General features: G+C 49.4%; 1 protein-coding gene across 2 annotated transcripts in view; it reads right to left on the bottom strand.

Moving 5' to 3' along the window:
* ITGB5 (integrin subunit beta 5) overlaps positions 1-14975 on the bottom strand; it is a 60497-nt gene extending 45522 nt beyond the window's left edge. The window contains exons 1-3 of one of the 2 annotated variants that reach the window (XM_086465120.1): positions 14870-14975; positions 10289-10374; positions 2294-2498 (exon numbers count right to left, since the gene is read on the bottom strand). In XM_086465120.1, the coding sequence (XP_086321246.1) occupies positions 2294-2498; positions 10289-10374; positions 14870-14975 (397 nt within the window). Of the gene's footprint in view, positions 1-2293; positions 2499-10288; positions 10375-14869 lie in introns of those variants that run through there. The other variant, XM_086465121.1, reaches the window with a different exon arrangement.
* Between the last annotated feature and the right edge of the window lie 11579 nt (positions 14976-26554).

The raw sequence follows: 26554 nt of genomic DNA, 5'->3' as shown, positions 1-26554 counted from the left end.
ACTGTCACACAGAGGCAGTGTAGAAACTGGAAAAACTGCTTTTGGCCAATTTGAGAACACAAACTTGACAATCAGGCTTATCCAAGAAAAGCTTTTTTTTCTTTTGGTGAGGCTTACAGCTTGATAGGCAACACAACTTGCATCTATTAATTTCTTCAATTCCTTTTACACTATTCACATCTTTTATTTAACCAGGACACACTGCTTTATAGCTAGACCCGAGATTAAAACGCAATTATTACAAAAACTAAATGCTCAGTCTGAAAGCTATCCTGTAAGGACATCAGTTTAAGGCCTTTGGAAATTAGCTGTGGGCACAGAGATTTGGAGACGTGATTTCTGCCACAGGACGATTAGGTCAAACTGCCTGGGTGGGAACGGCAAACAATTGACAATTCGCTCCCTTCTGCTTCTGCTTAGTGGTCTACGAATAAAAGATCACCATTGCCACAAACCGCCGTGTGAATTCATCTTTGAAATAGTACACCCTTCATGCCCAAAATTAAATCAACATTGTCTCCTTTTTGTCTTGGGTTCACAGGCTGAAACCCGTTCTCAAGCTCAAGGATTAATGGATAATTTAAACTGGGGATGCTAACACAAGGATTTAGGAAGTCATCAGCCCTAAGATGGAGTGCTGTGCAACATCAAAAAGAGAGCAAAGATGGGAGATACTATTACAAGTATCTAGGTATGTCCCGCCTCCTGGAATGACTCTGATGCTCTGCAAGAGGAGCACAGGGAGGGGAGCTCACTGGCTCAGCACGGTAATTGTAATCGCTGCGGGGGCCCTCAGGGTGATTTTTGCAGCTCAGCCCAGATCTCCACGGCTTCTCTGCTGTTCAAGGAGAACTGGAGATAGCCACGAGTGTCACTCTCTGCAAGGGCTGGCAGGAACAGCACATCAGCCCTGTCCAGCCCACAGCATCCAACAGCAGGGACCCCAGGAAGCCACAGGGAGATGGACCCCCATGCCCTGCTGCAGACCGGAGCGGCAAGCATCCGTGCCTCCAGCTGGGAAAACTGCTGGGGATTGGGAAAGGGGAATTTGCTCAGCACCAGGTACTGCATGTGAAGAAGGGTCTACAGGAGGTGTGACAGGGAAGCTGAAGCAGCCCTTTCTGCCAGGAATTGCATCAAGAAACAGGAGTAGTAACAACTCCCTTCTTTCTTTATGGGACCAAACCTGTTTCATCAGCAACACTCAGGTGCAGAAGCCATGCACCTAGCCATACATCCAGCGGTGATTACTCTCAGGTATCTGCTTTTAAGGCTTTGAAGCAAAATTTCTTTACATTTGAGGGTCTGTAGTCATAGTGCTGAGGAAGAGTTAATTAAGAGACATGATGACTATTCAACCCATAGAATTAAAACAAAAAAACCCTGCAGCAACTGGTAGGCTCTGGGAGAGCACTGGTAGCATGAGTACCAGCTCAAACTCCTGTTTTTCTTGGGCAAAACATAATATTTCATTTTTCTGTATGCTTATGAGAGCTGTCACAAAACTGTAAGCCTTAGAAACCCACACCAATTGCTTAGAATGAATCAAGCTTTTATATTTGCTTCTTAACTTTGCAATAAAGAGCTTTTTTTTTTTGTGCCTTCAGAAATATTGGCCGCCAAATTTTTGCAAGAATTCTGAACCCACATTAAAGCCTCCCCCCACCATGCAAAAACTTTTGATAACAAGCATGCTCGCATGGCTCAGTCCAGCCGTTCCCTTCTAATTTTTAATTAAAAGGAAGAGATTGAAGAAAAGTGATGGCTCAGGGGAATGAAACAGGGATCTGGCTACAGTCCAAGGCCTGAGTCATAAGTTCAAATCTCCATCTTCTGCCTTGATCCCATGGCTCTTTTGCATACCGACAGAAAACAGATAGGCGTTTTTGTTTCGAATTTATAGAAGGAGCTGTCTCAGTTTAGAGTCAAGCACTGTCAGCTTGGTGGAGGATCCAAAGTTATTTTAACTCCTTCCATCCAGTGATTACACTTTTAGGCTGAGCAGGTTCCTTTTAAACACATGCAAGGGTTAAGACTAGTATTGATAACAGTTGTGGGTGGGCTCCAATCGACTTTGCGTAACAGCAGCGTCCTCTCATGGAGGACACACACCTCAGTCCCAAACCTCTTCATGACACACCACTGAAGTTCACGGGCTGTGGAAGGGGTCAGCAGCCACCTGCTTCAGTGGGCTCCAAGGTCATGAGCTATAACATGCTCTCGGCATGTCCCGGCCACTCTTTCTCACCCACACACCCCCCCAGCATACGAGTCACAGCCATTGAGGACTCACCAGGACGAAGATTCAAGGCGACCTTCTGAGGCATGATCTGCGTGACATCCAGGTGGCTCTGGCCGGAGCCCTTGCTGCTCAGAGGGACGTTCTTCACCACGCTGATGCTGCTGCTGGGGTTTTCGATGGCTCCGGCACAACCATTTGCAATCAGGTTCTGCAGGAAGTCGCACCGTGACGTGATGGACTTTGTGCTGCCGAACTCCTGGGGGGTGAAGAACAGACAAAAGGGAAGGGGAGGGAGAAACGTCAATCCCACAGCAGGGGCTTTGTTTTGACATGTGTGATCTGCAGCAAATAGGAGACGACAAGGAGGAGTTGGTGTCATTCGCGGTGGCTATACTAAAAAGCACTGAGCCTTGAGCCTTTCAAAGGGATCTACCGAAAAAAAGAAATTCTGCAAGGATTTGAAAATTGAATTTGCTCACAGACCACTTCAGCAGAAAGCTAAGCCTGGGTTTTCACCCTAGCCACAGCAGCAGCATTTGCTTCCAGCCCTGCTTTGGGCAAGGAAAATGTTTGGTTTGCTGCCTGGACAACCAATTGCCATCTCTTTTGGGGAAAAGGTGAGAAGCCGTTATTTTTTTGCATGTGCATCACCTCAAAGCTTTGAAAAAGAGAGAAAAGAGGACAAGGAGGTGGCACCGGGAGACGCAAGACAAACCCAGAGAGCCGTGTCAAGGCGTGAAGCTGGAGACTGGGCTGGGTGGCTCCAGAGACCTGTGTCCTCTTCCCCGGGTGAGATACAGCACACCCCCACACAAGCACCACGTGTCCCCGCTCCCTCACACCTCTGCACTGCAGGCATTGGCATGACACCATCACATGGAAAAAGGAAGCAGTCCCTGAGGAGGAGCACAGCCGGTGTGGTTTGATGTGGGTAGGCTGTCCTGGGCAACTTTGCCGGAGAATAAGGCAGGTGGGAGAGCCTTCATGGGAGGTGGTCAAAAGGCAGCCCGCGCCCGCCACAGGCAGCGAGGTGCAGGCAGCAGCTCACTCCTGGAGGATGGGCTGCCATGGCAGGGAGTCTCCCAGCGCCCATCCTCCAGAGCTCCAACCCTCGCTGCGAGCCCCACGCGCGGTGCACAATGCAGCCTTGTGCGGGGCGGTGCTCAGGAACAGCCAGCCGCACAATGCAGCCTTTTGCAAAAAGCCCATCTGTCAGAATGCCTTTTTTTTTTTTTTCAATTTTTTTTTTCCAAAAGCACCAAAGGGAGCAAGTCACATGCCCAAAACTTATTAGATTTTCAACAGTCAGTTCCTACTTATTTCTGCACTATAACAATAGAGACAAGCGTCTTCTGCTCCAGGGCTGATGGACTAAAATGACATGAAATAATGCAGAGAACATGCTCGCAGCCACGCCAGTCCCTCCTTCAGCTGTGCAGCCAAAAACCAGTGTGGGGCTGAATAAACCTCACTTTTTGCTGAAGCTTTGGCATGGCAGAGGATGGGGAGACATCAAGGAGGAAGAAGTCATCTGACAGATCTCACTTTCACACCCCACAGGGTGCTCTGGGGGTCCCCCAAGGACAGCCTCAGATGCGGGGCCCTGGCACACAGACAGAGGCTCTCTGCTGCATTTTCTCACTATGAGGTCCTAATGCTATTTGAAAAATGCAAGATTTGCATTCCAGCATCCAGCAGTGGGGTCTGGCCAAGCAGACAGCACGTTGGATGGATACGAACACGAATTTCTTGGAACACATTGTGTAAACAGACAAACTTCCAGAAAGGAGAACTGGGACTATTTAAATCATCTCCAGAATGAAAATATGAAAATCAGAATCCCTCACAAAACCAAAAACAACACCCAGCCTTTCAGAGCAGCTCATTTAGGGCAGCCTTGGAGAAAAGTTTATCTTGGATGTAGCTTGACCTAAGTCAGCGAAAAGCCAGCGAGGTCCAGGTGCTCTCCTGGGCCAGTCCACCCAGCAGCAGGGCACCTGTGGGATGATGCCCTCCTGCTCTTCCAGTACCTGGACCATGGCTCCAGATGAGAAACTCTGCTAGTTCATTTCTGCTGCCACCTATTAGAAAGGACACTTTGGATATACAAAAAGCAACACAAACAGCATGAGGAGTGCAGCTGGGAACCCTTAGTTATTCCCCAGGAATTACGACTGGAGGGAAGTATCCAAAATAAAACAATATTTAGGGCTGCTTGTGCAACTGCAGCCTTTATCGGGCGTTTCTTGTCCTCCCTGTGGTCTGCTCCAAAGCCTCTTGATGAGAACGGAAAGACTCGACTTCAAAGGCTTTTGAATTAGGGCTTAATTTTCTGGCTGGAGTAGCAGAACAAGAGCCAGGAGTGGGGGGGCAACCCGGGGAGAGGCAGATGGCAACTTCCTCCCCCAGCTGCTACTCTTTAGCAGTCGAGCTCATAACACCACGAGAGACAGCTCTGGGTATGGTACTGTTTATACTGATGTTCATCATCCCAGCAAGGGGTGTGCACGAGAGCAGCATCTGCATGCTGAGGATGAGACAGTGCCAGCACGCGAGGCGAGGAGCAGACCCGTGTGGGACCTGCCAGGAGCTTTTTTGGGGCAGGGCACCCATGCATGTGCAAGCCTGTCCGTTTGCACGGCAGCGAGAAAGGGTTACTGCTGCAATGTGTTCTTCTGCAGCCTCCCTGACAAAAGTTCTCCAAAGGAAGTCCAGGAGGTCAGGGAACACCCGAACACAACTCCTCCTGATGGGAGGCTGCACAAAGCTCTCAGGTCAGCAGCGCCTCGGCGCTCCTCCAGTCCCCAGGTCCCCCTCGCTCGACCCAGCTATTTTCTCTTAAACTTTCTTCTAAAAGAGGCCTAGAGGACTTTCCAAAGGGCAGCAATTGCTAAGATGCAGCTCCAATCAAATCCAGGCCTTTTCTTGTTCGGTGAAATGCCACGTTACCCAGGGTGGAAGAAAATACCCTCTCCTCAGTGGTGCAAACACCCCAGGGGATGGAGCTGCAGCTCAGCACGAAGCGGTGCAGGACCGACCCCTACTTCTGTTCTGGTTTCTAACCCAGGCAGGGTGACACTGAGTAGGGGAGTCATGGTGGCCCCAGCAATCGCTGCAGCACCCTGCAAACAAACACACCTCACATGCACCTGGAGGTCAAAACCCAAAGCCAAAGCTGTGGCTACCGGTTACTGTCCAACTCAAGCACAAAGTTTTCTGCGACTGATAAAATCAAGGTTCCCAGAGGTTACATGAGAGTAAAAATGATGAGCAGATTTGAGGAGTACAGGGTATCGCAAAGGTTCAAATAATTCACAAGCAACCATGCCACAAGTCGGCCCCACACCAGCTCAGACGTGGCATGCTGGTTCAAACCCCAATTCCTCCTGAGCAGAGGACACCTCGCAGTTAGCTAAGCAATTCAGTGCGTCCAAATACTTGCCGACCATCTGCCTGCATGTCTGCTTCAGTGAGAAATGCAGCAGGTACCCCACAGCAAGCAGAAACCACCCCAAGCATCGCTTTGTGCCACAGAGAGGCATCGGTTTGGGAAGATCCCACCTGGTCCTTGTCAGTAATGCTGGCTGCTGCTCGCAGCCCCGCGGGCACTTTGCGGTCCGGCCTCTGTGCTAACAAGCTCACAAAAGCAACTGCACACAAGCAGACAGAGTGAATGGAGACAACAGTGTGACAATTACATGCTCATCAGTTTGACAGTTTTAAGACAAATCGCTTGGTTCATGCTATAAAAATGGAGAATAGCACTGACTATACCTAACTCCTGACTGCACATGTCCCTACCATGTTTTGCTTTAATCAGTCCAGTTCTGCATTAATTCAGTCTGAAATATGCCTGCTTTCTTCATTGAAAAAAAAAATTGACATGTTCCCTCTTGTAACACCCTTGATTTTCCTTCCTCATTCTCTAGGCACGCATTATGGAAATGGGAGAAGACGGGGTACAAGCAACCTGCTGGAAAACAGAGGGTGCCATTGGGGAAATTTCAGTTCAATTCATCAAAAAGGTTTAACTACCGTAATTAATGTGCATCTCTACTTTGCATGTACACACATAGGTAACGCACGGATGAACACAGAGTGTACACACACCTGACAAACAAGAGGAGCCTCTGCACACTGGTACGCTGCTCCCCAAAGCAGCAAACAGAAGACAACAGCAACGCAATGATGTAATTTTTACCCCCATTCAGGGATGGTACTCCTGAATGCTCTTTTGGAGATCACCCCCCCTGCAATCACTCCAGGTAGGTTTATCATGAATACAAATCTATCACATCCCACCCGGCAGCTCGGAAGATAGCGTTGAAGCCACTTCCAGAGCTCCCTGCTCTCCCCAGCAAGCCCAACAAGCACTGCTGAGCCTGGCCAACCTGACGCCGCTGCAAAAAAAATCGAGTACCCTCCTCGCCCGCAAAAACCAGGCTGCCACAGAGATCACAGCAAGCCCACGGGCCAGCATGCAGTTTCCAGCCAGAGCCTTTCACCAGCAGCGTGTCAGCAATTTTTAGTCATTTCCAGCTTTTTCTGGAGCTTGCAGGAGAAGCTGAGGAATTCCCTCAGATTCCAGCACAGGTGGAAAGGCTGCGGCAGTCTCCATCACCCAAGAGTCACATATTTACCCCCAGACAGCCCTGTTTCAAGGCATGCTCAGGCAATGGTTAAGGCCACACATTCATACCTCCTCTTTTATGTGCTATTTAAACAGATCACCTCATTTAAGTCCTGTCTTTCAAGGTACTCTTCCATGAGCCAACAGAATCAATGTCTGCTTCCAAGTTTCCCACAGCCCAAAGACTTGTGGTTAGCTCAGCAGCCCCTGGGGCTCTGGGGCTGCTGGATACCAGAAGTTGTTATCATCAACTCATTCATCATCACACTCTTGGATGGGAGCAGTGTGCCATCACAAGTGAACAGAGGCCAGTTCAAGCCAAGGGGATGTGATGCACCCTGTACTAACAGGTTAGGAGGCGGTAGTCATAAATTTATAGCATCTTGACTACTCTGCTGTAAGCATCTATCTGTATGCATGCTCTCACTCTCACAATTCAAGGTAATGTAAATACTGGGAACCTTATCCCACTTGGAAAACCATCAGGATAGGGTTCTTTGTATCCGCAGAACTGCTTTTGAGTAACTAACCCCCAGTTGCAGTCCACGAGCGCTTTCTGCTCATGGACTTTCAACACTTTCTGCTCCTCTGCAGTCACACAGAGCCTGGATCCGGGAGTGCAAAGGGTGATGGAGGAGGATGCAACACTGCAGGAGGTCGTATGAAGTGTGACTGTCCCTGGGAAACGGGATGGCTTTCCTGCTCGAACTGCTCCTCTCCCACAGCTGAGGGGGCCCTCACAGCATCGGCACTGCCGGGCACCCAGGGGACAAAGAACAAACTGGTATGATGGCACCTCCAAGTGATGTTATTCCCCAAAGGGAGGAAAATGATATGTGAGAAGGTATATATTATTATCTCTTACTGTGTATACATAAGTATATCTTGTGTATATATATTATATATACCATAGAATCTCTACGCTTCCTGTATATATAATACATATATACATATTATAATACATATAGTTATATATAGCATATTATATATGCTTATAGACTGCTACTACATATACTTCCTGACAAAATTATTAATTGTTACCTACAAAGATGACAACAGCTGGCCCAATTTGCTCCCAAACCTGTTAAGTGAATCTAAAGGGAGCAGAAAATACACACTAATCAGCTGATCGTGTTTCTACCACAATATAACTACCATCTGTGGAAACCGCTTCAATACCTTAGCCCTGACACTCAAACAGCAGCAGAGCTATAGAATTTGACTGGCATATATGCTCCCAGGCAACATACAGAGTGAATGACAGCTATTGGAAATGGCTAAGGAAAACAGATTAAAAGCCATTTGATAAGCGTACCTAACTAGGCTGTGGCAGGAGGAAGGGAAATAAGGTGGTGAAGTGACTATGCAAAGAAAGCGGATATTAAGAGTTTATAATACTACTTTAAAACTTTTGAAGTCAAAAAACCTCTAGATACCTTTCTCAATCCCATTACCTCACCTGATGATCTCATTTAAAGAGAAATAGTCTCAAACAGTAAAATAAAAAAAAAAAAAAAAAAAAGAATCAGAATAAGAACTCGCTAAGTTTTAGCACGCAGCATGTAATAGGGACAGCAGCTTTGAAACACGTACCTCTTGGCACGAAACACCTTGCAATGTAGTTTCAAATAGCTGCTGCAGGCTAAAGGTCAGGAAGTATTATAGTACTTCCCTGTAAACAGCCGTCTTCCTTCTTGGCTCCTCCATTCCATTTAGGAATTATTTTTTTTTTTGGTAACTGTCCTGTTTGCAAGATAAGAGTCAGACTGCCAGTCCCATGGGCTGCCATACAGTTAGTGGTCACAGTGACCACCAGATAAACATTTCCACTGGCAGCATTTTGCAAAAAGTTGTCTTCTGATGCCAAGAAGAAAAAAAAAAAAGCAAACAATCAAAAGCAAGCTATTGGGTACCCATAGCTTAATAGCCAGCATTCCTGGATCCAGTCTCACCACCGCAGATTAGCTGGCTGGAAAAGGAGCTCTTACAGCTGTTTACAAGATGTCTCAAAAGCAGGATCTATTGCTTTACCCTTTCCCTTCCGCACACCATTCGCCTTGCTGGAAAAAAAACCAGGAAAGCTATTACGCTGTCGGGTAGCATGGTGTTAGGAGGTTTTCCTTGGAGAGCTGCAGCTGTGCTTACAAGAAAGTGAAAATCTGGTAAAATAGACCTGGAGAGCCAAAGGCTGGGGTACCTCCTGAGACCCAGCCAAACCATGGGGCTTGGGAGCCCCCATGCCCATCTCCATCCCCACCCTCTGCCCCGAGGGGCTGCAGCCGCCCTAGGCAGGGCTGGCAGGAGGAGGGAGGGGAGCAGCAGAGGGGCACACAGGCAGCGCCTGCATCCTCAGCTCAGCATCAACAGCTATAGCTGGAAGTGAAGCATGTGTTCAACCCCACAGCTTGCCTCCTCCAAAACGGGACTGGGATGGCCACACTAGAGGACAAGGGAACAGGAGAGCATCACTCCTGGCCATGCCCGTCAAGAGGTTCAAGATCATCCACTGCTCTGGGGTTTCTCACAGCCCAAAGCTAGTTTCTGGCACAGCAGCTGTGCCTCCAAGTAGGCAGGGTCTTTCCCGGCATCTGTAAGCACCTGCATTTCTCTCTTAAACTACTTAGGACAGATGCAGGCACCAAGCAAACAACAGATATCTATGCATTGGACGTTACCAGGTCTTTCACACACTTTGTTCTCTAGAAATCATAAGTTTATGTGATAAGATGTATATTTGATAAGACAGAGATACATATCTCTCTAAACTCATGAGCAGTCCTCAGGGAGCAGGGAAAGATACTTGCAATTTCTCATAAACCAAGGAGGCCCAATGAAATGATGGCTGAGCAGCTTCAGCACCAACATAAGGATGCATTTTCACCCCAAAGCGCACAGTTAAGCTGTGTAACTCATCACCACAGTATGGCACAGACACCAGAAGCATGGGTCATCCCCCAAAATGACACAATAGGTTCAGAAAGGAGAATTATCTTTGTTACAGACAAAGAGCCCATGCCATGCCAGGCCACACAACAAAGAACACGTAGGGGTACACCAGCCAAGGGCCTGGGGCTTTTTAGGGAGAATGCTTTCGAGCAAGACTCCCTGCAACACAGAGCCTATGCAGTGACCCAGCAGCCACAGAAAACAAGAAGGTAATTGAAGGGACAGAAGGACTGAAGGAACAGTGCTGCTCTATTGAGGATGCAAAGAGGCCAGCAGGGTTGGAGACTTATTTCCTATGGTGTCAAAGAGCTGAGGAGTTGCGTAGACCCAAAAGATGCTCGGCATGGAGCACTCGCTGCCCTCACCCACCCCTTCTGGCACAGGAGGGTGTCAGAACAGGTGAGGTGGGGGAACAGCTCCCTTCCTGCGTTACAAAAAGCATGCAAGACAAACGAGGTCTGCCCGCCTACCTCCTTGGAGCACCAGGCACACTTGGGATGGATGAGGAGACACTCTTCACAGGACGTGGCGCTTCCACTGGTGCACAGATTGAGACCTTCAGAAAGAGAGAAGGACAGAGTGGGGTGGGCTGAATGGTTACTTCACTCCAAAACAGTGTTCAGGGGTTTTCTAAGATATTCTTAACACTAACCACACTGTAAGTTCAAACAAGAGCAAAGAATCTCCCAGGAGCTCAAAAGGCAAGCAAAGGCATAAATCTCTCTTCACCTGTAAGGAGGTCTTGTTTTCTTTTCCTTCCCAAGAAAAATTAAAAGGACAGAAACTCATGCTGAGGGGCTGAGAACCTCTAAAATATGACTCTGGTGATTTTTCTTCCCTCTTTTTCAGTGGTTTCTAGTTAATCAAAGAGTTCAGCTATTCAAAAATACTTCCATCACTGCAGACAGAAGGTAGTAAATGTTTGACCAGCCTGAAATACAGAATTGGCTGTCCAAAACCCACCAAGATGCAAACTTTTCATACTAGATACATCTTCTCAATTTTTCCAGCTGAATATATGCCCCCTCCCCCCCCAAAAAAAAAAAAAAAAATCACAGAATGTTAGGGGTTGGAAGTGACCTCAAAAGATCACCTAGTCCAAGCCCCCTGCCAGAGCAGGACCACCTAGAGTAGATCACACAGGAATGCATCCAGGCGGGTTTTGAACGTCTCCAGAGGAGACTCCACAACCTCTCTGGGCAGCCTGTTCCAGTGCTCTGCCACCCTCACAGTGAAAAAGTTTTTCCTTATGTTAATGTGAAACCTCCTATGCTCCAGCTTGCACTTGTTGCCCCTTGTCCTATCATTGGCCATCACCAAGAAGAGCCCAGCTCCATCCTCCTGACACTCGACCTTTATGTATTTATAAACACTAATGAGGTTGCCCCTCAGTCTCCTCCAAGCTAAAGAGACCCAAGCAGCTTTGGAAGATACTCATCTCCCCCTTCCACACACGTGATTTCCATAGTGGTCCCATGTTACAGTAAATTAATTCATTAAGAGAGTCATTTCCACGGGATATCCAGGTTAAGCCTGGCAGCATATTTGCACTGGGGTATGTCCAAGGCTGGCCAGGGTGGCAGACACCACACCATGGCCAAGGGCTCTCCCTGCCCGTGATGCCGGCAGGGACTCTGCACCCACCGAGGCAGCAGCAAGCAGGGCAGTGGGTGATGCTCTTTGCTCCCGAGTTGCTGGTGTCCAGCAGCACAAGGGGTAGCAAGCGAGTTTCGCTCTCAAAATCCACAATTTGGGATTTGGGCTTTAAAAATCAAGCGGAACCACACAAGTTAAACTGAAGCAAACATCAATGGTATCGGCTTTGAATGCAGCAGCTTGTTTAAGCACGCCTGTGGCTATGAATGTGCCCTTCGGTACCACCAATGCCCCAGCTCCCCCCCGGGTGCGACTATTAACTTCTACTGTCAATAACTGATTAAACAAACCTTCAACCGAGGATTCAGCACAGAGGCTGCACACTCCAAACGAAATGCCTGAGGCTCAAACTCCGAGTCTGCTATTTTTTCCAACCCAAATGTCAATAAAAGCATTGTCAGGCCTCTATTTTCAGCCAGTTGCATCTGCAGATACCATTGCACCACACTGGAGACCGCGCAGACTTGCCGATGGCTGCTGAAGAGCCACACTGAGTTTTCTCCCGTCCCAAGAACTTTCTGCCCGAAGAGTTTTGGAAAAGGGATTTTTGCTGTATCCCATGTAAATATTGCACCAAAAAATGAGAAGCAGTGGCTGCCTGGGTCGCTCCCATATGGGCCAGGCTGTGAATGCAGGAAGCAGTGAATCAAGCTGGACGGCTGGAGGAAAACTTAGCATGCCCTAGGCTAAAAGCAAAAGGAGGATAAGTAGGTCCTGTCAGGAATTCTCAGTCATCGCCGAGGCATGACCGTGTCAGAGCCCTGCACTGACGGGTCTCTGCTGCCCGCAAGGTGGTTAACTCTAACCCGGGAGCGCAAAGCCCTGCACTTTCTCTATGACTCTCATTCAGACGGGCTGCTTGGGCTCATTCATACCAAACAAGAGCCTTCTTAGGGCTTTTTTTTTTTTTTTTGCTGGTTGTTACCACATACCCAGGCGTTTCATTCCTTGTTCACATTCAGAAGTTACATTCCAGCTCCCAGACATTGAAAGAGCTCAAAAACATAAATAAGCAATATGAAGTAAAATGTAACTTGTTCAACTGAGTTATAATCAGCACAGAGATTAACATTTTCATTTACAAACCCTACAATACAGCCCAAAGCGTCTCCTCGAGAGCTGCTGCTCTGGCAGCAGCGCATGGGGTAACAGAGCAAAAATAATGGGCTTTATAAAGCAAACACTTGCGTTTGTACCCTGGCTACCCAGCCCTGGCTCTCCCACAGCTTCACTTGCCCATCCGCAGGAAAATAGGATAATATTTACATCCATTCCTGACTGCTGGATTTTTGAGAGTTTACTTAGTAATAGTAATGTCTAAATGAAAAACAAGGTCTCCTTTCACTGGGTGCCATGACCAAAGCAGCCCACGCTCCTGTGGCCGGCCATGGGGTGACATTCCTCCTGGTGGCAGCTTTTGAAGTTTCCAAGTGTGCTTTTCTTTCCACTTTGAAGCAACACCAAACCGTTTCCAGCATTATTGTGGAAACAGAGCTTTGTGATGCCCTCTGATTTTGACTGAAACCCGACCTTTTTGAGTTGGAGTAAAAACGCGCAGGATTTTCCAGATGCAAGTCTTTGCTGTGCTTGATTCAGCGCAGTCTTTCCTGAATCGGGCAAAGCTAGGACCTGAAGATGCTCATGCTAGCCCCAATCCTTCCAGCTGCTGGGGCCAGTCACCCAGTGAGACTGGAAGAAACTCAGTCTGTTCCTCGATTCTGATACACTTAACAAAACCACTCCTGAACTTCAACTAAACTTCTTATAATGGGAAAATTCCATCCAGGATTTAGCTGGGATTACTCCAGAGGAAAATAATCCACCCCCACTGGACTGCTGAGCTCCACACCCCACATACAGTCCTTCACACTGATACTGCTGAGTCCTAAGCCCTGCACCCTATTTCATTCTGCAGAGCAGTGTCCAGCAGACACAAAGAGCATCTCCAAACGATATCCTTCCCTTGGACTGAGCCGCTGGAGAGCCCAAAAAAGCAGAGGAAGACAGTGCATCCCACTAGACAGCTGAGTTTTTAATACATCAAACTACTGATGCATAGCAAGATATGAAACTCCCATGAAATGTACTCAACAAATCTACTCATAAAGACACTCCAGGCTATCAGACCTCATTTTAAACCTGTTCTGCAAGAAATCCTAGTTTGGGCAGCTCCTCAAACTGAGATGAATGTACTGGCCTGTTTGGGGAAAAAAAAATAAATAAAAATATGTACTTTATACAGCTAAGTGTGAAAAAAGATCACTTCATTTATGCTTGCAATAAGCATCCTAAGAGCCTCATCCCCAAGACGGTCTGCTGCACTATTGAATCACCAATTCTAAGGAACAGACTGACTAAATAAATAAATAAAGCAGCTAAGAAAACCTCTTCCGAGATTTGGCAGTTGCATGCCACAGCACTCTGCAAGATGAGCCTCTTGTTAAGATAACTCACTGAAACATTAAGCACTGATGGTAAGTACCAGAATGATGGACTCAGGCACTTTGTGGGCTCCCTTCACACAAAAAAAGTTTCCCCGAGTGTTCAAGAGAGGGGAGAAACCTCGTTTCCAGCACTACTTGGAGCAGAGTCACAAACTGCGCTGCGATCTCCGGGTCCGTGCAGGAGCCGTGAGAGCATCCCCGCTGGGGACGAGGGACAAGGACCGCTCCCTGGGCACAATGCGGACGTGAGGAAACGATGTAAGGCGAGACTGGGAGAACGACGGAAGGTGAGAGCGCGGAGATCGGTCCCTGGCAGAGAGAACGCTTGTGGCTTTATGCTGTTGTTCCTCATCCGATCAATTAACACACGCTGCTCAGGCAAACATCCCAGGGAAGTGCTCTTCCCTGAATAGAAGTGGTTATAGCTGGTTCCATTAAAGTGTATATATATAGCGAGAGGTGGATCTATGGCTGTTTTTAAGGCGAAGGTGTAACAGCCCGCCCCGCAGAGCCCAGCGATGCGGTCCGTCCCCAGCCGCGCAGCCGGAGCGCGGCTCCGCGCCGCCCCGCAGCCGGGGGCGCAGCGGGCCGGGGGGCACCCGGGTGCAGCCCCGCGGCGGGGCTCGGGGTCGGCCCGGGGCCGGAGGGGGAAGCGCAGAGAGCCCCGGCACCGGGGGGGGGGGGGGGGCGGGCAGCGGGGGGCGGGCAGCGAGCCGGCACCGGGGCTGGAGGGGGAATGGGCGCCCAGGCAAAACCCAGCGCAGGGCGGCGGTGGGGAGATGGGAGCGGGGCTGAGGCGGCCGGGAAGCGGCGGGGGGGGGGGGGGGAGGGGAGAGAGGGAAAAAATATAAACCGTAACAAAAGTGCCCCGAAGCGAGTTTGGGGGATAATCCGCCTTCTGCGGCGGCGTTTGCAGGGCCCGCAGCGGCGGGGGAGCGGAGCGGCCCTTACCTCTGCCGGGCTGCAGCGGGGCGGCCAGGAGGAGGAGGCGGAGGAGGAGGAGCGGGGGGGGCCGGCGGGCGGCGGCGGGGGCCGGCAGCCCCCCTCGGCGGGGCATGGTGCGGGCGGCCGGGGCGGCCGGGCAGCCCTTCCCGGCCGGGCCCTCCCCGCCGCCTTTTGTGCAGCCGCGGCGGCGGCGGCGGCGGCGGCGGCGGAGGAGGAGGCGGGGGCGGCGCCGCGGAGCTGCCCCGGGGGCGGCGGGACGGGACGGGACGGGCCGGGGCGGGCGCGCGTGTCCGTGCGCCCGTCGGTGTGTCGGTGTGTCCGTCCCGCTGCCGAGGGGAGCTGCCGCCTCCCCGCCCCCCATTCGCGCAGGGAGGCGTCACCCCGTCCCCCGCGGGCGCGGAGCGGGCACGGCCTGGCCCACGCACACGGGTGGGCGGGTGGGTGGGTGCGCACAGGGGCACACGCCCGCAGAGGCTGCATCTGCGCGCCCGCCCGCATTCGCGCCCGCACGCACGCACACGTGCGTGTGTGCCTGCTCGCGTCACGTGTGGACGTGCGTGCCCGTTTCATACACGCACACGCGTACACCCACCCGCACGTGCCTGCACGCACGCACCTACCTGCCCACAGAGGCACGCACATCCCTGCCCACAGATGCGTGCACATGTGCACACACGCATGCACCTATGCACACACACGTGCGTACCTTTCACAGACACACACACACGCGCGCGCGCGCATCTTTCAGACGCACAGAGATGCGTATACACGGGCACACGCAGGCACGTACCCGCAGGCAGGTGGGCACGGTGTGCACCGACACACGCACACGCAGCCACACGTGTGTACGTACCCACAGGAATAATGCGCGCCCTCCCCTCCTGGCTCGCAGCGGGGCTTGCATTCATTTCCCCACGGGTCAGTGGCGGCTCTTACGTGGCATTTTCCTGCTTCAGGGATTTTCTCTGTGCAAACAAACTGCGTCCATCTGTTAAAGGGCTCTCTCAGCAAGGGCGTCCAGGCAGCGCTGCCCTGCCTGCCGGCTTTTTGGCACTGTCCGCACACCCACCGCCTGTCCCTGGTGCGATGGGACATCAACACTTCAGATCTAAAGGGAACGGCGGATTTATGCTGGTGTTCGGGTTGCTGTGGAGCTTTCTGTTTTTAAAAGAAATCATAATCAACCGTGGAGCTGATCACTGGTTTTAAAGGCAATTTATAGTAACAGTTAACTACCCGTGGCCTGCAGACCTTCATGCCACTTTAGCATAATGTCTACTAGACCTCACCATCAGATTTTGCTTAAAACTCATGCCCTCAATCCAGCACATTGCATCACTGCTCTCAGAAAGAAGTGATTAACTGTAATGCCACCTGCCAAAATTCCCCCTTATTTGCACTGATTTCCAACGCTGCTTTCATAAACCTTACTGATTTCTTCAGCCTCTCCTGGGAGACACCATGTTTGGGTTTAAAGCGACTATTTGTTGTCTTAGGAAATACCCACTACAAAAAGTTGTAACATATTAACTGCCTTGGTGCTGCTAAGTCAGCGTAACTGCTAGTGCGGCTGTAGGAGCATCACAGCTGTACTGCTTGCAACCACTGCAAAAATATTACTAAATGCCTCACCAAACCCGCTGTTGTGCTAGGAACGTGATGCGTGGGCCTGGCTGTGACCTACAAACTGCCCTCGAGCCGTCGGCTGTGTGTGGGGAAAGGGGCAGCATCAGCTCTCCCCCATATCCCGGGAGCGCAATAAGGTGCCTGCCATCACTCTTTATTAATAATAAAATACTGGCCATGTTGTGACTGACCTGGAAATGCAAGATGTGGTGCGCAGGGACTTCAAAGCAGGTTGTTTCTCTGTGATGTGTTTTTGTATTTCTACGAGAAAAAAGAAAATGAAATGCAGATCCTGCATTTGCATGAGATAAAGTACCTGATAGGAGCTTTAATGCCCAGAGAAGCCTTGTGTAGACCTAGATCTTCTGGCCACGCCCAGGTACCCCAAGACGCAACCACATGTACAAACATATGTAGATAGACTTCTGTGTGAGGGCTTTAATAGCCCTGGTTGTAGGAGCAGGGAGACCTTCATCTCTTGTCCCTCATCTCTCATCCCTTATTCCTTGTCCCTGTGTCCTGCCATGCTGGATGGGGAGTGCTGGGGGGAAGGAGCAGATGCACAGAGGCCGATGGTGAGTGAACAAGAGGGAGAAAGGAAAAGCAGGGTCATGGGAGGAAGAAACTATTCAGGGGAAAGAAAACCACCTTGTGAGACTCGACTGTGGCATCTCAAGTAGCAGAGAAGAGGATTTGAGGAAGAGGGGGATGACTTTCAGAAGGAAAGTATTGCAGTGGGACCAGAGCCAGGCAAGGCGTAGGAGCTCACCAGTCATCTGTTATATTTAGCTGGGCTCAGCCGAGGTCAAGTGCCTGCCCTGGCTTTCTGTGGGCGCCTGCGGCATCACCGCAAGCACCTGGTGCCCACCATGCTGAGGCTGGCCTTGACCCACAGCCCCCACGAGAAACCCCTGAGAGAAGGGAGAAGGTCAGAGGCTGCTGCTACACAATTTTTGAGCTGTGGGCTGTTACCAGTGCTCAACACTTGCTGTCAATCATGTACACTTTTGATCGTATTTTTCAAGCCAAACCCCTGTGAAGGTCCCGCAGATTCACAAGCCGTATATCTCATCCCAGTAGACCACTGCTGACCCACAGACCACAGTGTGGGCCCAGGGCTCTACAGGGAAAGACTGGGCAGAGCTGCAGAGGAGGAAGCGCTGCTGCTTCCCTGATGAGAACAACCTTAATACCCTTCTCCGAAGCCAGCGCTGCGCTCTTGCCCCCGCATGCAGAAGCAAAAGGGGATGTAATTGCCCTAATGACCAAGCGAGCAGCTGCAACCTCAAGAGGGGGACTTCGTGGTGGGTGAACATGGGGAATGCACCCACCACGTGCGCTCACATCTGGAGCGAGCAGGCAGCCTTGTGTCCCTGAGGTCAGCCATGGACCAAGAAACGAAGCATCAGCAGAGGTAACGTGTGGCCTGAAAGGAAGGTCCTCAGAGAGGGTGTTTGTATAAATCCTTCCTGCTTGCAGTGACAAGGGTGCTGGACCAATGTGTGCTGGCTGTTTTTCTGGAGTCAGGGACAGGGTGGCAGCAGATGCCCAAAAAGAAGGTTGCCTCCATGTAGGAAACCAGATAAACCCTTTGTCTTCCTCCTGGGATTCCCTTGTGCTGAATAAGGAACTGAGAACAAAAGCTTTTAGTGCCCATGTGTTGACAAGATTATTGAGGACAAAGGGATCATACAAGCCAGCAGAAAATGAGTTTGAAGCAGCACCACGATTTTGGGATGGGAACCCAAAGAAGGGCTGTATGTCCTGGGGATTGGGAAAGGATGACCTGCAACAGTCCGTCTTATCTCCAGGAACAGCCATCAACGCTGCCTGTGTCTTTTCTCTCTTGACCATCATGTCTCCTGTCTACAAAATGCCATTCTTGAGAATCACTTAGTCCATGAGACTGAGATTCCTCAGGGTCCTTCAAGTATTTAGGTGCCAGGGAGGCCCTTGAACTCAGGTTTTGAGTATCATTTCACAGTTCTGCTGGAACAGAGAGAGGAAAACCCCCGGGCTGGAAAGGCCTGATCTTTGTACTTGCTTTCTTATCACTTGCGTTTTAAAGCTATGGCCAAAGCAGGACATAAACCCGGTGTATCTGACCTAGGCATGCATTTGCAAGCGATGCAGTTGTAAGTTAGTTCTTTGGCTCTTTTATTATCAGTCAAAACAAATAAAATGCTTTATCAGGGATACTTTGGGTGTTCTAAAGATAGGTTTTCATTGTCGTATCTTCCTCGTGGCAGGAAGGGTGGGTAAAAGCATCTGAGTCACATCTAGATGTCTGCCATGGCACTGAAGAGGTTCTAGATTTTCAACAATGACCCCTATTTCTGCACCAGTGTGAGCAAAATGCTGGTCCCAGGGCCCCAGCCCACAGCCCCAGCCTGTTTCAGGGTGACACTCCACCTCTGCCTTAACGTTTCGCAAAATATTGCCTTGATCCTGCAGTAAAATTCTGGGACATCTCTGACTTTCTCCCGTTTCTAGACTCTGTGGCATAAGTTTAGGGTTGCTAGTTACTAGAAGCTCCAGCTGGAAGAGACATTTTCTGACTGGGTAGAACCCATTATAACTTCATTGTTGGATATAACTCGTTCAACCACCACATCTGCAGTAGGTTCAGAAGCCGTAGGATCTCAGGGACATCTCTCTAGTGTGCCAGGAAGACCAGCTAAGACAGCTAAGGTTACCCATTTCCAGAAGTCACAGTGAAGCCAGTGATGGCTGGAAGACAAACCCAGATGCAGCCTGGCCTTGGACACTGCTGGCGCAGCAGGTCCTGCATGTCCCTCAGTCCTTTGGTCCAAGCAGCGTTCTGTACAACAAAAGATGGGCAAAACTGGAACATAGATGATAATCACACTGGGCTGATTTATGGTTTTAATAAAAAAGAGGTTTGGGGGAACTAGGGTCAAGCTGGGGCATAGGATCAGGGATATGAAATAAAAGGCAAACTCCTTTGAACCTTGGGGACCTCCCCCATGTTACAAACAGTTCTTGTGTTAGGAAAACACTTTCTTCCCTTCTGGTTCCTCACCATGCTCTTTACTGGGTCCTCCTGGCTGGGTCACAATGGGAAGTGGGAGCACAGAGGCACATGCTGCGGGCACTGTGTGGCTTTGCCGTCCCCACGCTGTCCACCCTCAAGCCAGCCCACAGACCTGGCTGCTGGGGTTTTTGCAGCCATGGAAAAAGTTTGTCTCCTGCTTTTTCCATGGAAGCTGCAAAAAGATTCTAATTCACACAAAATCCTTGACAGTAATAGGCAACTGCCACATGTCAAAAAATGACAATCATGAATTTCATCGTTTCTTATATAGTACGTGCTATCCTCCATCTAAAGATGCATTTCATGTTGCTGCTGCCTGCTATAAAAATAGACTTTAAAATATCTGTTTTTATCGTCTGAGAACCAGCCTCTGTTCTCAACTACTCAAGAGCAACACTACCACTCCTGACCTGCTGAGAAGCAGCATTGCAATACTGCTGGGAAGCAGAGAATGGCACCTAAAGTCATCTTGCCAAGTTTTCTTCCTATCCAACATGAAAAAAAGCAGAGTTCAGAATAAATCTCTGTGAAAGTCCATGCCTGGAGCTGCTGGGCTGGAAAGCAAGGCAGGCACATGGGGGAGATTTTCCTCATGCCTCTAAGGTGCATAAACTTGAGTCCTTCAAAGAGTGATGATGGAGCCCGACCAAACCTGTCAAGTTTTGGTGTTCCTATAGCTCCCGGCGCAGGCTGGGTGGCACTTGGCTGCCTGTGCGGCTATTTTCAGGAGAGGCTCACTGACGTGCTGAACTCAAATGGGTGACAGGATGTCTCCAGCCATGAGCCACCCCGAAAAATATGCCATGATCCCAAAGTTAAGGAGGAAGTTATCAAAAGAACGGGCATGGGGATGCACAAGGCTGTGACACAGCAGAGGGTTAAAAATTAGCAGCTCACTGAAAACCTGCCTGTGGTCTCTGTTAATGGTTAACCCCAATTAAAATGTGCTCCTTGAAAAGTTTTGCCTTTCGCGAGGCTTTTCCCGAAACTGCAAAGAGCCAGCTCCATCTTGTGGCCAGGGACTCTTCCCAGTCGCAGAGAGGCGGGAGTGGGAGGAACGTTTGACAGCCTGAAGGTCCGTCCCTACCACCTTGCATGGTGTATTAAGAAATATTCTCTCTTCTTGCACATCTTGCCTCAAGTAAACCTGACCCATTTTGATTAGTACTGCGGGAGAGCCACAGATCCAGGAACATTTACGGGGTGCACCTACCAGAGGGTTTCTCATAAATGGAAAGCCCAAAGAGATTCCCTTTTGTATCTGTGCATGTGGGGGAAGCATCATTAAATATGATTTAATATGTCAGCAGGTAGAGCCAGCGAGGCTTGGCCTCCACTCGAATCTCTGGCAAAATTCCCACCAAATGGAGTAAAAGCCCAGGTCCCAAGCGCCCGGGCAAGTAGAGTGCACCGGAGGTATGAACAGCTTTCCAAGAAATTCACCCTGGATCTGTGCAGTTTGGGCCTCCCAATGCCCCATGCAGCTTTTCGAAATCTCAGTTGACACTTGGCTATTTAATCCCTTTCTGAAATAAATCATTGGACTCTGAGTTTTTGTGTATTTTTCTGGCAAACGGTTCCTGCCCAGCATGAGCTTGCTGCAGAATATGTTCACACCAACCTTGGAAGGGCAAAACAGTGGAGAGATGATGAAAAGTCTACGAGGAAAGACCTTGCTTTATAATAATAACATACTGTTACATATGTGCAACACAAGCCCTGTTTCATTTATAGGAATGATATATAGGCCCAGTTCCATAATTCCTCCCCAGGGTCCCTTATTCCCATTAATGCCGGTACAAGTTAGGCACCGAAATACCTGCCTGGACTTGACCCCTGATTCCCACCAATTTAAACATTCCTCTACTTGAGAGGGAATTAGGTACTTTAGCACTATAATAACCTCTTGAATTCATTGACTGTCCCAGATATGAAATATTTTTATAAAATTTTTGGCTGATTTACCCCACAAAAGCATCTACAGATAAAAAACTTCAGAGAAAACCTTTTTTCCAAAATCTCATTTATACAGCAGACTTTCTTTCCCCAGCTACACCCAGATATCCATGACTAAAGCAGAGGCAGAGATTCCCTAATGTTTAGCCAGGCTCACGTCAGCAGGCACGAGGCAGGCAGCAATGACACCGGCAAGGATCTAGGGACATCTCAGAAGGGCTGAGAGCTTTCCTTGCCCTCCCCACCGCACCAACATGTGGCAGACATTACTTTGGGAAGCTACTGATGTCACTTTAAAAAAATGACTGCCAAAGCAACAACCAAACTGGGAAAGCATCTGGGACAAATGGCCCTCAGGGTGCTCTCAGTGTTTCGAACAGGCAAAATGAGGAAGAAAATGCTCGGTTGCCACAGATGCCCACCAAAAGCAATGCTGGTCCCTCCACAGCCCTTTCTGGAGTCCTGGGTAAAGTTTCTTATTCCTCTCAGTGCCGTATTTTCCTTTTTCCAACTTATCTGTCCCTGCAGGTCTCCCAGCTCACCTGGGGAAATCTCTGCTGTGTGTGGGCCAGCACCTGGGCAGCTATTTTCTCTACGCTCTCCTTGGTGTTGCCCACCTTGGTGGGTGCCATGGGGGACACTGCTTGGAGTTTGGGGACACTGCCTGGGGACACGGGACAGAGAGAAGCAGGTGAGGCACAGCTCCTTCACAAGTTGTTTTGCTTCCACCAGGAGAGGGAGGGTGGGAGCTGTTGATCTTGATTTGCTTTTCATGGAGAGGAGAGGAATACACTTTGTGCTCCAGACGCTGTTTTTTGGAGCACGTGAAAGGCAACACCTTTCCGGCTCTAAAGCAGAAAGTATTTTTCATTTTTTTGAGTTATCTGCTTGTAAAACATTTCCCTTGTTTCTTTTATGAGGCTGTTTCTACATAAACAGTAAAGAGCCCAGCATACAGCACCTTACCCTGCCTCTCCATGGTTCATGAACAGCCTGGGCATAATTAGGGCATACAAGACATGTTGTGTACACACACTCCAGGCATAACCTTTCAGCCCGTGCTGCTGTTGAATAAAGCAGGTCAATATGTTCAGAAGGTGAGCAGTGTCCCCCTGGCCCAGGCTGTCCATCCAGCCACAGGCTCTGCTCCAGGGGCTGCAACAGGAGGGGCTATCTTGGGGGCCTGGCTCCTTTTACAGGCCCTTTCTCCAGCACCCCCACTTTCTCATCCTGTTGTTAAAGGGTACATCTCTCTCACGCATTTGCATCATTGAATTTGCCTAATCCCTTTCTGAACCTGCAGATAGAGCATCTGCAACCCCCTGTGGCAGCAAGTTCACCACCTGTAAAGTATTTTTTTTTCTGCTTTATGCTGACCTCCGTTAGCTTTGCATACCCCCAAATTCTGGTGGGTCTTTGGCTGCCACTCCCGAGCCAATGGCTTCAGAGACCTATTCCTGGTGGTTCAGCACGTCCCAGTGAGTCTATGGGGTGCGACAGGCTGGCTGTGCCCGGGAACACAGCTGAGTATCGCAGCCCCCCATATCATTGGGCAACGCTGCTTTTTTTGGGTCCTCTGGATCAATGCCACCTGGTCCTGGTCACTTATTAACAATCACTTTATCTATTTGACCTTATACCTCCTGTTACCTAGTTACTTGACTTACTTTCCTTTACTCCTGCTACCTCTTTACTCTGTGTTACCTTTTTACATCCGATGGCTCTGGCTCCTCCAGCTGATCCGCTGCAGAGTGTGACAGATGTGGGAAGCTCGTAAAAACAACCACAAAAAAAATCACTGAGCTTCTCTGCTACATCTTCATCATCCCAGTCTGCCCCTTTTATACCCTTGTCACCAGCATTCCCACTGATTTCCTAGCTGTCTTTGTGGCTTTGATATATTTAAAGAGCCTTTTATCAGTAGTTAGAGCGCCCTTTGCAAGGCAATTTATGGATTCTTATTTTTAGCCCTATTTGTTTCCTGTTGAATTGTGACCTGACATGTTTTATGGGTTTCTCTGTTCTTAGATCACTTTGGGCTTTTAGGATTGGGTTTGGGGATTTTTTTTACTATTGCTGCAAAAATCAGTGTCTTCAGCTCACACCCCAAAACCTGGGAGAAGTCAATTTAGTCCTCCTGGGAACACTTAATAAGCAAAGCTTCTCCATTCGCAAACACCAGACACAAGGTTTTGAAACAGGGAACGTTACTGGGCTAAAAAAAAAAAAAGGGTGAAGGATGCGAAACTGGGAAAAAACAGCAACTGATGAACTTTGCAGTTGTCAAACTTGACAAATGACAGTCCTCCTCTCACAAGAGTGGCAGATGAATGAGGCAGTGCTAGGCTTGTCTCACTTGCCTTTCTGTGGTTTGTGGCCCTGGGCTAATGAAACACGAATTTCAAGCAGAGTCCTCTGTCCCTGGGTTGTGCCAGGGTCCAGCCACCCTCCTCAGACTGGAATGAAGCTGCGGTAATCTCCCCAAAACCAGCTCGGGGCAGTGATGTCCACCAGGGCATCTTCCTGAATCCCTTTGGCCCTCACCTAAGTTTCCCTAAAAGCTCTCTGTATCGGGGGTTTTGGTTGGAGAAGACATTCCTAGCAAGGAGGGGAGCGCTTCTTGCTAGAGGAGAGGCTCCTTTTCCCTTACCCATCTTCCTCCTGTTGGAAGGAGTGTTATTGTTCACCTTGAAAACAACAAGCCATCAAAGTCAACAGAAGTACACGAGGAGTGAAAAGGTCAAGCCCTGCGGTCTGCAGTGGTGTCTTACCTGCTTTGCTCACTCTTACTTGTTTATGCCTCCAGCCTGGCACATCACATGCAGGATCTATGCAAAACCAGTCTGGTAAAGGAAACAAGGAGTGGTTTTCACCAGCAGGTAACCAGAGAAATGCAAAATACTTCCTGCTTTCAGGCTTGAAAGGTGCTGCCTTTCACACAGAAGTTTGGATGCTGGGCTTTCCTGGGGACTGTGTGGATGCAGGGGTTTATGTCTCATTTTCGAGGCTGGTTTCAGGCATAAGCAGCGTGAACAGCACAAGATCTGTCAGGCCTGACTAAGCCCATCCTTACCCCACTGTCCCATCAAGGCACTGTGTGCCAGCTCCTCTAAGGCAGCTGCCCAGACCCAGGCTCTTACCCCACAGCCATCCACAGCATCACACCCCTCTCCCTACCACCCCGCATCACTTGAATATGCTCAGGTGTATTCAGATAAAGGAAGAATGGCATGTGACTCAAGTGACCTTAGTACCCCCATACAAGTATGTTATAACCATGCAAACCTCTGTCCCCAGCCCGTTTGGCATTTTTCATACACCCTGTGCAGATGTGCCAGGCAATCCCTCTGGTGTAATTTTATGGTCAGGACAAAAGTAGGTGGCAGATTTGAGTGGCACCATCGTCCCACGTCCTCTGCAGGTTATGTGCCAGCAGGACACCCTGTACTCAGGGGAGCAGATGGATGGGAGATCCCAGGATGCGAAACGAGTTGTGGCAGTTCCCTGAAGCCTCTCACCCTGCCTGCGGGCATGTCCTCTCTCACACCGATGGGCAAGGGTCGCGGTCAGCTCCCTTTCCCATGCCCGGTTGGATTTCGAAGGATGGGAAGCTGAAACAACGCATGAGCCAAGAGGCAGCAGTCACAAAACACCACAAAGTGCTATTTTCCATTATCGTATTTCCCAACAGAATCACATGTTGCTAATAGCCAAAGAGGAGTGAAATATCTAAGAGTCTGGCCTTTCAGTACAGAATTCCCGTCCGGATAAAATAGCTGTAGCAGCCTTTGAAATGCTGAAGAGTAGTAGGCTTACAGAGCGTCTGATAGCCCCTCCCCAGCACAGGCTAAATGAGAACGGGTTGCAGCTGCAGAAATTAGCTTTGAACTAGAGCGATGAAAATTCTTCTGCAGTTAAATGATGCAAACACCTGCCTATTTTTGCTGCTTTTATCACCAATGACAGCAAATTTCTAGATAACACACCCTCAATAAAGTTTTACTGCATTAAAGTTTCGTTTATCATTGAGCTTTCAGCTGCATTTCCAACCCCTATTGCTTTGAGAAAGAATAAGAGATAACACTTAAAAGCCTTTTCATGTGCCTCTCTAGCAGGCTACTATTACAGACATTTCAAGAATCCTGTGCACTAAGCTGATGGAACCAGGCAGTTTGCCTCAATGAAAGAAGGTGGTGCACGGGCTGTTACTCTCGATATAGAGAAATCTATTAGACTCCATGTAACCCCAAATTTCAAAGAAGGGGAGAAGAGTTTATCCAAGCAAAAGCATCCGGCTAACGAAGTAGAAGTCTACACTGTGCTTCATGACTTTTTGCCATTTGTCCTGCCTGTATCCCTCCCATTTTTCAGTGTCTCACACTGTGCAAACTCCCCATCGTGTTCTGCTGGCAGCAGAATCTTTTCTGCTGCTGAGAAATCAGGAAAAACAGGAAAAGGAAAGGGCTTAGCAGAGGGATTGGAAGCAGGGAGCATCTCCTTCGCCCAGGGAGTGGTGGGGACACACAGGGCTCAAATAAAAAGACATAGGCAGCAGGCATGGAACATACATTAACGAAACTGTTAGGGAAGGGAGCTGGTCCCCCTTGTAGGGCTTTTCTAGCTTCAGGAAGGATGGGGCCTCTCTACTTCTTCTGCTAAGGGTAGCCACCAAGCCTTGCTTTGCTCCTCCCAGGTGAGTACTCTCAGAGGAAAAGCCAAGAAAATAAGACCAAATCTCTACCGTCCTTTGAATAAGGTATCATAAACAGTAAAATCGAGCTAGCCATGCTCGCATGGAGTAAAGGTCACCTTGTGCATGTTGAGATGCACACAGCCAGTGGAGGGTGTCTAAGGCCACCAGAACCTCCCTCCTACAGGGACCTGCCAATGGCAGGCGCTGTGCAACTAGGTGACAGCAGCAAAGGGGACAGGAGTCAACTGGAAGAAAGAGACAGTGAAAACCCAGGAAAACAACAGAGAGAAAGTTGCACCTTTTCTCACCAGGCTCCTTCTGAACTGCTGCTCATTGCAGGAAGTTCAGAGAAAGCAGGGTC

Source organism: Leptosomus discolor, chromosome 5 (assembly GCF_034619465.1).
Source record: "Leptosomus discolor isolate bLepDis1 chromosome 5, bLepDis1.hap2, whole genome shotgun sequence".
Taxonomy (NCBI): domain Eukaryota; kingdom Metazoa; phylum Chordata; class Aves; order Leptosomiformes; family Leptosomidae; genus Leptosomus; species Leptosomus discolor.
Note: the sequence above shows the minus strand (reverse complement) of the source record. Positions and strands in the feature narration are given on the sequence as shown.